The following is a 14,717-nucleotide window of genomic DNA, read 5'->3' on the forward strand; positions in this document are numbered from 1 at the left end:
AATCACATCACTCCTTATTAAATTTAAGAAAAAGGAACTTCAATTAGAAAATGGATACACGAAGGATAACTGTTCTTAACTACTACATATACTGTAAACAGACCAAAGCAAACTACTCCCCCAGCACCAAAAGTAAAAACAAAAGAGAACCCCCAAACAGGAGGTTCCTCCTGGAGCAGTTCTATTTATGGACAGTGTCACTGTCCCACCTTGGCTGGCTGTGAGGTGAATGCTCAGTCTTTTCCCAGCGAGGCAGAGACAAGGGATGAACTCACATGGACTCTCTCTCTCCTTGTCCTTTGTTCCAAATGAAGAAGGAACAGCTGGGAGTGGAAGAATTCCCAGGAATCTCCTTACAGTCCAAGTCGGTCCCCAGGAAAGAAAAAAAAGGTCTGCAGTGTGTCCTGAAGCAGCTGTGTCTCTCCATTCTGTCTGTCTCTGAAGCTCAGGGAGCCCAGAGATGGAGGGGGAAAAGCGAAGAGCAGAGCCAGGAAAAAAAGGGAGCTCACCAGCAAGCAGTGGCTCCTTTTCTGCAGCTGGCCAAAAGAAAACGCCAAAAAAAGTGAAACCAGCACACAGGGAACAAAGAAAGAAAAACTTCTCCCCACCCTCAGGTGCTGGGGTTCTGTTTTCTGACCTCCACCCCACCATTAAGCTTTAATCCGAAAGTCATCATCTGTCTTTTGTCCTCAGTCCTGGGACTCCAAGCCCAAAGCTTTTGTGTTGGTATGGTGAGAGAAACTCTCTGAGGGGGCTCCTCCCAACACCACCTTCCTGTGTTTGAACCTTTAACAGAAGACAGTTTCTTTCATGAATTCAGGGACAGTGTCATGCAAACCTAGTTCTGTTTCTCCGGTGTCAAAGGTAGAAGTGTCAGTAATTTCAGTGGAAAAGGAAAATCAGGTGATGTTTGCTGGTCTGTGTGGGGCTGGATATCAGTTTGAGTTTGGCCCCTCGCTCGTGAGGCTTGCACAGGCTTCATGAATTTGGGAGGAATGGAGGGGCTGGCAGAGGAAGAGGGCAGCAATCATGTTGCCAGTGTTTGAACTCTCTTCACTTCCCAAGCAGCCTTTTTTTGCTTTGTTTCTCTTGCCTTCAGCTTACGGTGAATGTCAAATACTTTGACATCTCAGTGTTCACGCTGTTGTAGGGTTATGTGGGTGTGCCCAAAGCCTCTGAAAGATGCCTACCCTTGACAGCATGGGGGTTTTTTGGATCCAAAAGTTTCTTCTGCCACCTCACCTTGATCTGCTCCTTATGTTTGTGCACTGTGAGCTTGCACCTCTTCTGACTCTGAGTTGAGAATAATTGCTCAAAAAAAAACCCTCAAAAAACCCCCAAGACGTTTAAAATTCAAACACCATCTTGATTTTAAAATTCAAGCACCATGACATTCCTGGTGAAGTGATGACAGTTACCAGTGTTAACTGTTGATCACAGAACAGTTCTGTAACCTGTTTGCCATAGTATTGGACTCTCACATTTGTTAGTCACATGGGATATCTTAAATTTATCAGATAATGGGCATTTTTTAGGCCGTCTCTGGTTTTATTAATCCACCTCAGTGTGACACCATCATGCATTTAGTACAGATCTCAAACCCAGCCTACTTTTCCTATTCATCTTCCTCCAACTCTGCATCCTAAGTTGTGATTTCAGGGGATAATATTTCAGGGTATTTACAGAAAAGAAAACCAGGCTGAAGGGGGAAGAGACTGGAACAGGAAGGAGGCATTAGGAGGTCGATATGAGCAGTAGGAAAGCTGCATCTCCTTTGTGCAGCTGGATTCCTGTCTGCACAGTGAGTGGACGTGCAATGAAGTTGTCACCAACGAGGTGTGGTAAAACTTAGAAATATTTTTCTCTCACTTCATAATAGTGTTTTCTCAGGTGCTCGTGACTTCAGTTGATACCAGTTTCCTGACCTTGGCAAAGGGCTGCGTACAGACTTTGCCCAAAGGGCCACTTGTGTGCTGTAGGAGAATAAATTTAGAGTTTAAAAGTTCAGCTGCTTGTTGTTTAGGCAAACAAAAACATAATTTCAGGAGGAAGTGGCTGGAACTGTATGATATGAGGGAGGTATTCATAGAGTCCTGCATCTTCTAGAGCAATTTGGGTTAAGACTGAGCATTCAATTAAAGACAAAAGACTTTTAAAGAGAAATGGGAGTGGGAAATGAAGGAGGAAAATCTCTGTGTTAAATTTTACATAGTATGACATGGAGAGGGCTTTGTGTTTTCATTTTAAACGTGTCTGTGATGTTGTGCTGCTGGGAGGAGGTGTTTGCTTCTGTCCTGTCTGAAAGCCAAGTGTGAACTTCTAAGGGCACTGTCCCATGCAGTGTGTCTATCCAGGAATGTGTATGAGTTGCTGCTTAAATATAATTTGGATGCATATCCCTTCAAGCATATTTATAGTGTTGTATCTTTTCACTTCTGGGGTAGCAAGTTCTGAACCTGTTCTGCTTCTCTACCTGAAGTGTTGGGGGAAAAATGGGGCTTAAGAAAGCACTGCAGTCCTGTTTTATGAAATTCTCTGGTGTTATTTTGCATATCAAATCGAGTGCTCCCTTTTGTAGTGCATTGTATTGTGTGTCTGCCTTGTGTCTTCATAAAAATGAAGTGTGTAGTCCCTGATATCTTTGGACTTGATTCACAACTTTACTGTGGACCACAGGAATTCTGTTCTAGCTCCACAGTGGTATTGATGATCCTTTCTGTATTTATTCACAATTCTTGTTTTTTGAAGGTCTTGGTGCCCCTGGTTCTGTTACAACAATTTCTGATGGAGTTAACCAGACGGGGCCAGGAGCCACTGAGTGCACTGGTGAACTTCGGAGTGACATACCTAGAAGACTATTCTGCAGACTATATCATTCAACAAGGAGGATGGGTAAGGAGACCGTGTTTAATGTTCGTACTTTGTTCAAGGCTTATTTCTCAGTGTGATGCCAGACTTAATAGTTGAGTGAAGGCTCAAAAGGGTGGGTAGAGGTAAGCAGGTGCGAGAAGGAATGGCTCAGAAAAAGAAAGGAGCTTGGGCAGTCATCTGTTTCACGGCTCTGCCCTAGGGCAGAACTGACTTTTTACCCGTTGATTTCTGATGTTGACATTAAAGACCTGTGTGATTGGGCTCCACAATTTCTCCAGGCAGTCTGTTCCAGTTCTTTGCATGTCTGGTTTGCTGGATTGCTGTTGCAATTGAGGAGGTCCTTAGGTGTCACATAACAATTAGGTTTCCTGCACCGTCTGTTAAGGTGCTAATTTGTTGCAGTGTGGTGAGCTTTTGTTTGTAGTGCTTTCCTGATAATGGACATGCAGCACTGCAGGTGGAAGCAAACACCCATAACAAGAGATACTGTACCCGAGAGCCTCGTATTTTTAATAGTATCCTCTGGTGGCTGCTGGGAATGGTGTATGTTTTCTTCTCTCCTCTTAAATTTCAGAGAGGTTTTTTAGCAGATAAGTAATTGGAGAGCACTTCATACAGAAATGTCAGTAGGTACTAATTTATTTTTATAGTAAGTGACGAAATAGCTCATGCCTATTAGGCTTTATAGCTGTATAGGAACATGCATAGAATGAGCAATCAGGATTTCTTTGTGCTTCATTTTTCCTTGCAGAAATCTTTATTTCATGGTAACCAATGTTCCTGAGTCATGGCATGCTGAGGAAGTTTCATTTAAAAATACATCAGAGAGACAGCTCACAGCTCAGGAGCTGGGTCGTGAAGGCTGAGCCTTAGATTACTGGGTTTGGGAAGGATGCCAGATTTGAATGGAATTAATCTGGGATTTGTGAAATGGCTCCAGCATGTTGATTTATTCTAAAAAGAAAAGCTGTTCAGGAAAACCCAGTGATAAAAAAAGCACTAGTAGGAAAAATCTTATTCAGAAGTATCTCGTATTTGAAGAGTGTACCTGAGGGGTTTTTTAAGTCTACTTTGTATCAGAATTTCTGTGCATCGGCGCCTTCTTTATCTGTTCCCTTCCCAGCAGTCGTGGGTAACTGTTTTCAAGGCCTTTGGCAGGGATTGTTTGTCTTTAATGGACAGAAGCACCAGCGGAATGCAGCCAAATGACCTTAGGTTGTTTGATAAATGCACTCACATTTCAAAGTATTTTCATGCCAGGACAGGTCCTTACTTGAAACTTTAAGACAGATCGGTGTTGGTGCTGTTTGGCTTTTCTGCCTCGTTTTTAACCTCAGAAAGGGCTGTAGTCTGCTCTCTAGCCCCTTTTTGAGGCCCACTATAAACACAGTGCAGTGCAAAAGCTCTGAAAACGAGCAGCTTTGCAGCCTGGTGTTTGTGGGGCCGTGCCTGGTGTTTGCGGGGCCGTGCCTGGTGTTTGCGGGGCCGTGCCTGGTGTTTGCGGGGCCGTGCCTGGTGTTTGCGGGGCCGTGCCTGGTGTTTGCGGGGCCGTGCCTGGTGTTTGCGGGGCCGTGCCGGGTGTTTGCGGGGCCGTGCCGGGTGTTTGCGGGGCCGTGCCGGGTGTTTGTGGGGCTGTGCTTTGTGTCCGTGCGGGTCGGGCAGTCAGTGAGCTGTGAGCCCGTCTGTGCATCCAGCCAGGCATGAAATCACACTGACAGGAGCGGCACAGCAAACAAGCCAGAGCTATTTTTGAAACAGCAGAAGAGGGGAGGAAAGAGACAAGGTGATGAAAATCCTTTCCAGATGAATTAATGTAGCTGCACTAACCTTTTTTGAGTTGCTCTGGGGCTGAGGTTGGGGACCCACTGGGCATGTGACTTTATATGGAGGAAGGGGAGTATGTGGTTTTACTGTATTTTTTGTCCCTGTAAGGAGAACGTTAAGTTTTACTGAGCTGCAGGATTCTCAGTTTGTTCCGAGCCTGTGGGCTGGTGTTTGGGGATGGCAGTGCTTGGGAGCAGGGCGTGGGGCCACGGTGGGAGAGGTTGTGTTTCTGGCTGTTGGCTACCATGGAAGTGTTTGCATTTTTTAAGATAAGCATCTGCCACGAGGGCTCTGTATGCCAGATCAAGTTGTCAGGAATAATCTGCTAGTACCATAAGGACAATGTTTAAACCTGGGAGTCTCCAGTGACTCATGTTGCTGTGACAGTAAGAGGGTCAATTTTTGTGTTATTTTCGAGTGGTGTGAAGATAAGTCTTTCCTGCAGCTGCTAAGAGCTTGCTTAAAACTGAGAAGATGCCAGAATAGCCTGTCTGTTTTTCCGGGGACCAGGAGAAGAGAAAAACTTCACAAGAGTCAGCTTTTCAGGGACAGACCTGAGAAACTCTGTGGTGTCTCTGGTGCTAACTCTTCCCTTGGCACTTTGTACTTTGCGATTTTCCTCAATTTTTGGATTGAAGTCAACCTTTTCCAGGAGGAAAGTACCCAGTCAAAGGTAAGGGGTCAGCTGAGCCCTTCCTGTGCCCCACTGAAGATCTGGGGAGTCAGAATTTTACAGAGCTGTGTCATCCACTTGCTGCATCATGCCGTGCAGCCACAGTGCTGCTGGAGGAGCTACCAGGGTTCTGCACGTGTGCAGGGCCCTTGGGATTCCTTTGGGAGCTTGGGAGACTTGTTGGTCCAGGAAAGCATCTGATTGAGGATGGTGGACAGTTAAGTAGAAGCAAAATTGCTGGTGCAAGGGAATTAAGATTTATAAATTGGATAGCTATGCAGCAGATTTCAAGAAGTTGCCATGGCTTGTAGAGAATGGGAAATTTGAGATACTAGAGAATGGGAAGTTGCTTTTTCTTTTTTTTTTTCATGCCAGTCCTGCAGAGATATGGTGATATGATGTGTTGAATGAGTGTTGCCCTCCCATTCTCCCTTCAGGCACTAAAACTGTGATTCAGCCAACTTCTGATGGCAGAATGGGACTGGGGTGTAATGATGGGTTGGTTGGTGAGGGAATGGCTGGCATACTTTATGTTCAAGGGCATACATTATTTCGGTACTATGATTCTGGCCATTGTGTGCTCTTCCCCTTCTCCTGGGTCTGTTCTACTGCTTCAGGTGAGAGTCTGAGTAGGAATGTCTGCAGTGCACTGCATGTTGTGTTTGGGTGCAGCTGGCAACATGAACATGAATGAAGAGATGAAAGGGCTGCCTCATCTAGTGCACAGTCTCTTAGATTTATGGGTAGGTGCAAATTGATTTTGGAGGACTGTAGGAAAGCAAGGAAATCTTGGACTGTAGGAAAGCAAGATTTCTTCAGGACAGCCTCCTTCTTTCACTAATTGCTGTGACAGGTTTGGCTGCAGCTCTTGCATTTACCCTGCTTGACTCTGAAGTTTGATTATGGTCTGTCTTCTGGAGCAAAAGCGTTCTGTGCATTCCAGGTTCTCTAGACACATGTGGAGACACATTTCTTCCTTCTGACTAACGGGTCAAGTGGTTATACTAAGATCTCCTTTCTTTATCATCTTGAACCATTGCAAAACAATACACAGCCTGATTTACAAGTAGCCTCATTCTTTCTTTCCTGAAAGCAATGTTAGGGCTCAACAAACTGACGTGCAGTATGCATGATTTGCTCTCCCCGTTCCTCCTCTGCCCTCCCCTCCCCGTTCCTCCTCTGCCCTCCCCGTTCCTCTTCTGCCCTCCCCTTTCCTCCTCTCTCCTCCCTTCCCTGCTCATACCTCCCCTTCCCTCCCTTTTGCTCTGTCTGACTTCTCCAGGGCTGGATGCTGCTGCATCAGAAGCAATTCTTGCTCTCCTGGGAAAGAGCACAGTAAGGCCACTCAGTTGGTAAGGATTTTTTTGCTCTTCCACCCCTACTACTAAAACATTTATTTCTTCTCAAGTTCTGTGGATCTCGCTTTTCATGGTTAGATTTCACCTATGTGGAAATGTCTATAAGGAGGGGAAAGTGTAAGATTGCTTGGAAGCTTCTTGCCTTTTTTTCTCTCAGATTCACATTCCTGCTACAAGCCCATCTGCTTTTCTCTTGTGTGAATGAGGTGAAATAATTGCATGCGATCGGTGTTTATTGGTGTTTATTGATAACCTTTCTTCTCTCAGTACCTGCCTGGCAGTTGTATTTGTGACCCGTAGCTGAAATTCTCTGCCTTCCCCGGGTTTTTGTCTCATGGTGTTCAGACCTGGATTTGGGTTTAACTAGTTAATTGCCCATGTTGAACGGAACAAAAGTAAATTTGCTTGTAATCTGTGTAGTGTTTATAGTTTCCTATCTCAGCCTTTGAGGAGCTGTTCTATCTGTGTTTCCAGTGTTTTGTCTTGTGCTTTGCAGTCATTTTAGACATTTTCTTTTCTGCTGGTGATTGAATAATGTACTTAAGAGTCTGGTAACAGTCTGGGTGAGAAAAGGAGTAAAGAGGTGTTTGTCATCCCACGGAAGTGAGGCAGCCAGTTCGTGCCACTGGAGATGAAAATCTCCTTCTGCAGCAGTCCAGGTGTCTGCCCTGAGAATGACAATGCAGAAATAGAGAGACATGTTCCACTGGGGAAGAGAGAGGTAAGTTTAATGTGGTACAGATGCAAGAAAGGGCAGTCTAATTAGAAAGTCCTAGAAAGGAGGTTTCCGTTCAAAATAATTATAATTTCCACTCATATCATGGAACACAGCCAAGTGTCCCCTTTGATTTGTATGTAACTTCTTCAGTGCAGTAATAGATTGTTAAATTTTTAGGCACTGCGGCTGAAGAAGGAAATTAAATGGTAAGGGAGCAACTAGATCTCCTTTCCTTTTTTCTTACAACTACTTCCAATCCATTTGTCCGAAGAAGTGGTCTGTAAATAACTGAATTTATCTTAATTTAAACAAGATAAGACTGAAACCTTAAAGGATGTTGCTTTGGTGCTGACTGTTCAGGTTAGAGTTTGTGTTGGAAGGCAGGGGTGGAATAGGATCCTTTCTGTGGGCTGTTTCAGCCAAACCATTCCTTGAAGGGAATGAGGGCAGTGACTGCAATACTGGAGTGATTTGAACTGGTTCACTCAACCCTTTTTGCCTTTTTTTTTCCTTAATAAAAAGTGCCATCCTATTTGTGAACTATTTGTAAGAACTCTGCTCTTTTTCTTGGCTCCACCTATCTTGACAGTTTCAGAGAGATGAACAGAGAAGCACAGTAAGTGCCTGAAGGGTTTTTGTTACTTCTTTATATTTCAAAATGTATTGTTCTGGATCTGAGTGTTGCCAGCAGTTCCTTTATGATCTGTTTCTCTGAAGGTTTTACAGGGTAACACTGTCAGGTCTGACTTCCACGAGGGTCTGAGGAGGCACAGGGTGCCGGGGCTGTGGATGGAGACACGGAGCAGATGGAGCTGCAGCCTGGTCAGACATGGGTGGGAGCGAAGCTTCCGGACCCGGCATCTGTCTCTGGGCACAGGCCTCTCCTGCTCATCCCTCAGCACCGTCTGTCACAGCTGGAAATCACACAACTGTGTTCCCAGTGCTGGGGAAGTTCGTTACTGTGGGAAGTTTGCTTGTTTCTCCAGAGGGAGATGTCTTATGTTCCCTGGACACAGGCCAGTTCATCACTCCTTGCCTCCTGTTTTTCAGACAGTAGATTTCAGGCACAAATGCATTTGATGGGCTCCTGGTACTCATTGCTGTGACAGCGCTGCGTGAGGGAAGTGGCTGTAGGATCATGGAATATCCCGAGTTGGGAGGGACCGACAAGGGTCATTGAGTCCAAGTCCTGACCTGAGAATGGTGTCCAAATGCTTCTTCTACTTCATTTCTCTCTGTGATAGGTTATGTTACAAGGTAATCAGTACCCTCACCTAAGAAACTTGCCAACTGATTAGAGTGTTTTGAATTTTTCATCATAGCCAGGATTAGTCTCCTGGGACACTGTTCTGCCACCATTTCCTCCTGCACCTCCAGATGCTCTTTTTGTCAGGGATTTTATGTGGATCTGTTTAGTTTCATGTTGAGGGGTTGAAACTTAGGGAACATGTTGTTTTTTGCCGCTGGTGGCTCCCTCTGATCTGTGTGCAGAATTTTTGCCTCTGCCAGACAAAATCAGGATCTGGGGTGTACGGGTGGCTTGCTGGGCTGTGCAGTTTTTCAAGTGGGCTTTTCTGTGCCTGCAGAGATGAGTTTTGTGTGAGTTGCCCATTCACGTCATTCCTTGTTCATACCTTAAGGACTGAACCAGAGAGACCAGCTGAGCCTTTAAGAACACTTAAAACACTAGAAGAAGCTTCCACAGCAGTTAAGACTCAGTTGGTTTGCATTTTCCTGGTCTTTGGAGTTTACAAGGGCAGGGCACTCAAAGATGCAGTAAATGCTCTGTTGGACACCATTAATGGGGGTCTCTTTCTGTTCACTCTCTAATAATAGCTCCATTATAGATGCAGTGTGTGCTACTACTCGTACTGTTTCTATAGAGTAAAGAAGGTGCTTTTGTCTTTGAGACATTCAGAATTTTTATTTAAATATCTCTTTGCTCCAGAAGCAGCTTTATGTAAGTAAGGCTGAAATTATTATTTTGCTAAATAAGGACTTTTTTTTCTATGTGTAGTTAGTTGCTGTTTAGCAAACAGAACTACTATAGTTAATAAATCATTTTGTTTGTATACACTTAATAAAATATTAAAAAACCATGAGAAATAATATTAGTCATCAGAAGAGTCAGTTTCCAAGTCTTGGTTTGTTTGTTTGTTTGTTTTGTTACGTTTGCTGTCTTTAAATAATAATTGAAACTTCACAGGTATTTTTGAGTAGCAATTCTGTACTATGTGTCAAAGACTGGTACTGTTTTGAATCCACTGCTGGGAGTGACTTTCTGCTCAGTGCAGGTTGCTGACACTGGCAGGACTACAGCTGAATCCAAACTGATGGATTCTGCATATTGCAGGAGCTTTCAGATTTTTTTTCATTATTTTGTTCCCAGCTTAGTGTTTTCCAGTGTAGCTCCCCCTGTAGCAAAGTGGCCACAGCGTGTCCTGAGGGCGAGTCTGCCACGGTTGTTGAGGTGCTTTCTGTCCCCTGCAGGAGCACTGTGGGAGCTTCTGCAAGTCAAACCTCATAGACTGAGCACACTGATTGACTTCAGTAGCTCCATTTTTCAGGTCTGCACCTGCCACCTCAGCAGAATTAAGCTGATCTTTTCCTCAAGATTTTCTCATGGACTGTGGACTGTTCTTGTTATGTTCCAGCCAGGGAGGGAAATTCACAGTTCTTCTTCTCCTCCTCCACACAACTTGTGCCAACTCTTCCCTCAAGTGGCAGTGGCTGGAACCAGGAGTGGCAGGATGCTGTGGGGTGGGACTTAAGCTTTTCTACCACACCTGATGTGCTTCTGTAAGTATGCTGGATGAGTTTGCAAGTCTCAAATTTTCCAAATCTCTTGCAAATTTGAAAAGGAGTGACTGATCTTTCTGGTGTGAAGCAGCGACTGTCTATTTGCAATAAACAAAGCAGATAAAAAATGCTTACATACATTCTTACTTACTATTCTATCTAAAGTGTAGGGCTTTATGTAAGGCCTCAGGTTATTAAAAATCCTTCCACATGTTCCATCCTGTTCTGAAATAATCTGCCTGTTGGAGCTTTGCTTCTGGGTCACATCTGTAGACGAATCAAGAGAATTGTCCTGAATGTCATTCAGTTTGTATTGCAGCTGCTTTAAAAGGGAAAAAACCCACCAAAGTGCAAACCTCAACTGAATTGCCACAAAATCCTGGGTTTATCCGCTTGACTTTATGTATTAAATCTTAATTCAGCTCAAGAAATATTAATCGTGTATCCTAAATAATGCCTATTACTGTCTGGCTTTTCAATTAAAGCATCATAAGCTTTTAACAAAAAAGTAGTGGAATTACCCACTGACACTGAGCGTGTTTAGCTCTCCCCAGGTTTGCCAGCCCTGGCTTCAGGCTTGGAGAGCTGTGTCCCCTGAGGCACTGACACGGAAGTTAAATTGTCTGTAAAGACGGAAAGGAATCAGCCAGGCTACATAAGGCTCTGATTTATAGGGAGCCAGCAACTGATAACTCTTTTGAGGTCAGCACAGCTTGCGTGAGAAAAGGAACAATAACACTCTTGAGCCCCTTTGGCCCTCCCTGCTGAAGGCAGGATGTGTGTGTAGTGTTGGTATTAATGGAGGATTTGAAATGTCGAGCATTGCCTGTGTTGGTGGTAGTACCATCCCTTCATTTCCTCACACTCTCCAAGGCAGTTTATCCTGCATGTTACCCTCAGGATATGCCCAGATCTTACTTGTATTTTGTCAGAAGTGTCTCCAGTGAAAGTGCTCCAGCAAAGCACGTGGCCTTTAAAAATGCCTTGATACATGGGAATAACCAGAATGACTAATGCCCAGTCCTTGTGTGTCAGTGTTGCCTCCCCACCTGTTTGTCAGCTTGTAAAGGTATTTTCTGGGCCTGGGCAGCTACTGGTGGTGGTACTTTATATTACTTGTTCCTTTTTATCATGGGCAAACTGTCTGTGAGTTCCCTTTGGTTTTCCTTATGAGAGGGAAGGGAATAGTGAAGAGTGGTGGATCAGGAAGAAAGCAGAAGCAGAGGCTGGAGGAATGAGAACAGATTAAAAAGTATCAGGATGGCTTAAATTTCACAGCAGTCTCTGTCCCCAGCTGTCCCCACTGACCAGAGGTGGCTCCATCCTCCCCTCTGTGGATGCTGAGTCACAGCTTAAAGCCACTTGGCTTCCTCCAGTGTACAGTGAGCGACTTCAGGGGAATTCAGGCTGTCTGAATATGTCACTAGGAGGTGAATTTTTTAGTTTGTTGTGGAAGTTTGCTACAATCACCAGGGCTCCCAAACATGCAGCAGCACACTGGTTTTGGAATATTGTTATATGTTCATCATGCTGAACAGGTGACAGCAGCACGGGCACACTCCCAGGGCAGTGTCAGGAGCAGGGCTGTTATCAGGGGGGTCTCCCTGTACTTTTTGGGAATGTCAGATCACAGATGTGGCATAGGGTGTTGTGATGTGCTGTGGATGGGAAGTAAATTTATTTGGATTTGTGCAAGGGTAGAGCTGAGCAGAAAGGAGGGTAGCACAGAGGCTCAAGAGGTTGCAGGTTTCACCCCTAATTATTTTGTTGTTTAATTGCCACTGTTAAGAGTCTGTGTCACTTGTGGAAATAAAAAATGTGTTATGATTCTAGGTGTCTACTAGCGGCTTGTATTCCAGTGAGAGTATTTACTACTTAACATCCAGAGCAAATCCTGATGGTCAGAGGAGTGAGTGCAATCTCAGAGTGGGCAGCAGGTGCCTCTCCATCCTCAGCAGAGTGGTGGGAGCTGCCCACACTGACAGTCCTGGCTGGGCCGCTCTCCAGTGTCTGCTGGAGCAGGACAGTCAGCGCTGTGTGGAGTCCTGTCCTCACTTTGTGCAGCACCTCTGGCCCACATGGCTCAGTACTTGTTCTCTTTGGATCCAGTAACCTCTGCCTTAAGTTGCCTGGCTCTTCATTTCCATTGCCCTTCCTTTGCTATGCTGGTTGCTTCCCCCTAGGTGTAGAGCTCCATTTTGTTTTAATGGCCTGAGCACTTAAAAAAATCCCCAGTTCTTCTCGTGAAACATGACTTTCAAGAGGATAGTGGAGTCTTTCATTGTCAGTCACTGCTTGCAGAGGAGACTTGCTTTGGGTTTATTGGCGTGAGTGGTGTCTGTACATTTTCACAAACATAATGATTTACTGATTTTTATTTCATTCTGAACTAGTAAGACTTTGTGATGATCCTTAAGCAGTTGGTGAGCAGCTTAATCACTTCTAACTCCTTCCCTGAGGAGCCTTGTGCATCATTTCTCTGTAGAGTTTCTAAACATGTTACCAAGCTGGATAACGTTTCCCACATCCAACCAATTTAAAGGCATTTATGAAAAGTTCCTTTCCAAAGTGTTCTCCAATATTCCTTTGCTCATGTCCAAATATATTCTGAAAGTCCATGGACTGAGGAGATTTCCACCCCACCCCTGCTTCATTTGCTCTCACCACAGCTGCCAGCAGTGACCAGCGTTTGTGGTGCCTCTCCTGTGCCTGCCAACTTGCTTTTTAGGGTTTTGGTGGAGTTTTTGTCTGTGCGTCACTGGGAACTGAGTGATAATTGGGAGCTACCAAAGCTGAAACAAATTTGCCTCATCTGGGCACTGGTATTTCCTCGGCTCCTTCGGCATCGGCGCAGGCACAGCTGCTGGCCCTGTTCTGGCCCTGCTGGGGTGTCTCAGTGGGCCAGACTGAATGCTGATCAGGGTTAAAGACTTGTCAGTGAAACAAAAATGTGTTTGTTTCCAGTTGGAATCAGTTCCTGATGCACATCACTGTGTGAATCCATAAAACTAGAGCAGAGTCAACCCCCAAATGCACAGGTGTTGGGAAGGGTTTAAAAAAGAGGGACAACTGCTTGGAGTGCTTTAGAACTATTGCACATAGAAGGAAGCAAAAAGAGAACAAGTGGAATTATTTTCTTCACGGAAAGATGGACTGTACAGGAAAGCTTGATAATTGAACAAGGAATTTGCACTGAGATGGCTCCCAGCACTTCAGTACTTGGCAGAGTGTTAAAGTATTTTTGTTACAAGCAAGTAATTGAATCTTTGTTAATGATTTCAGTGACTTCCATTATATGGCATAGCAAACTTGGGCTTCCTCTCTGCTCCTATCTCTTTGTCCTGGTTTCAGCTGGAATAGTTAATTTTCTTTCTCGTAGCTCCTACAGAGTTGTGTTTTAGATTTAGTATGAGAGGAATGTTGATAATGTGCTGATGTTTTGGCTGTGGCTGAGCAGTGCTTGCCCTAAACCAAAGCCTTTTCAGTTTCTCATGTGGTTTTAGCACAAGAGGCTGCGAGGGACTGTGGCCAGGGCAGCTGTCTTGGGGTTTATTCCTTTCATTTTCATTACTACTACTACTAATTATCATCATCATTATTGCCACTACTATTATATTTTGCTTTGTTTAAATAATTAAACTGTTCTTAACGCAACCCACAAGCTTTTTTTCCCCTCATTCTCTTCCCCATTCTACTGGGAGTGGGAGTGAACGAGCAGCCACATGGTTCTTAGTTGCTAGATGGGGTTAAACCATCTCCTGTATTTACACTCTTGGTATCACACCCATCTTAGGTTCTTCTGTGGTTAATGATCTTTTCTCTTTCCCCTTGAAGCCAGTCTCTTCAGTGTTAGTACTCAGCAGTCCATGCATGACCAGATCTTTAAGGCAGGAATCAGTCAGTATTTTACACTTGCAATTTCTCCAACCAAAGCCCACTGTCAAAGTTTTTTCAGGTTGCCTACAGATTTTTTCCTAGATGAATACAAGCAAGCAAACTGTGTCAGCATCTCTGGATTCTGTGCTTAGTTGTTTGTTTCAGCCTAAGCTGTGTAGCCAAAGTTATGATGACAGTCTTGGAAAAGTGAATAGCTAAAATTGTAATAAAATACTATAATTACTGTAGATTCCAGCTTGGTGGTACAAAGTAGAAATACAAGCTTCAGGTAGCACTGGAAATGGGATAAAATTAATGTTAGGAAAACGCTGTTAGATGAAGGCAGACAAGTAATAGCCTTTGTGTGGCAGGGACAAGGGAGCTGTATTCAGCTGGCACATGTACCTGTGTTTGCTCTCTTCGTTTTGTTGCAGTTTGGTTTCAGATTTTAGTGTCTTGTCTGGTTAATAATGCCCATGGGGTGTGTTTTGGTGATGTACTCAGCGATGCAGTAACATCAGGGAAAGGAGGAGCTCCCAGCAGAGCTTGTGTTAAGAGGTTCCATTCTCTGGAAATGCCAGCTGGGTTCTGTAATCCC

At 44.4% G+C, this 14,717-nt stretch overlaps 1 protein-coding gene across 2 annotated transcripts in view; it reads left to right on the forward strand.

Moving 5' to 3' along the window:
• Positions 1-14,717, forward strand: part of BCL2L13 (BCL2 like 13) — a 42,295-nt gene that overhangs the window by 20,974 nt on the left and 6,604 nt on the right. For both annotated transcript variants that reach the window (XM_071551267.1, XM_071551269.1), the window contains one exon: positions 2,749-2,892. In XM_071551267.1, the coding sequence (XP_071407368.1) occupies positions 2,749-2,892 (144 nt within the window). The remainder of the gene's footprint in view (positions 1-2,748; positions 2,893-14,717) is intronic.

Source organism: Pithys albifrons, chromosome 3, assembly GCF_047495875.1.
Source record: "Pithys albifrons albifrons isolate INPA30051 chromosome 3, PitAlb_v1, whole genome shotgun sequence".
In the NCBI taxonomy this organism is placed as follows: domain Eukaryota; kingdom Metazoa; phylum Chordata; class Aves; order Passeriformes; family Thamnophilidae; genus Pithys; species Pithys albifrons.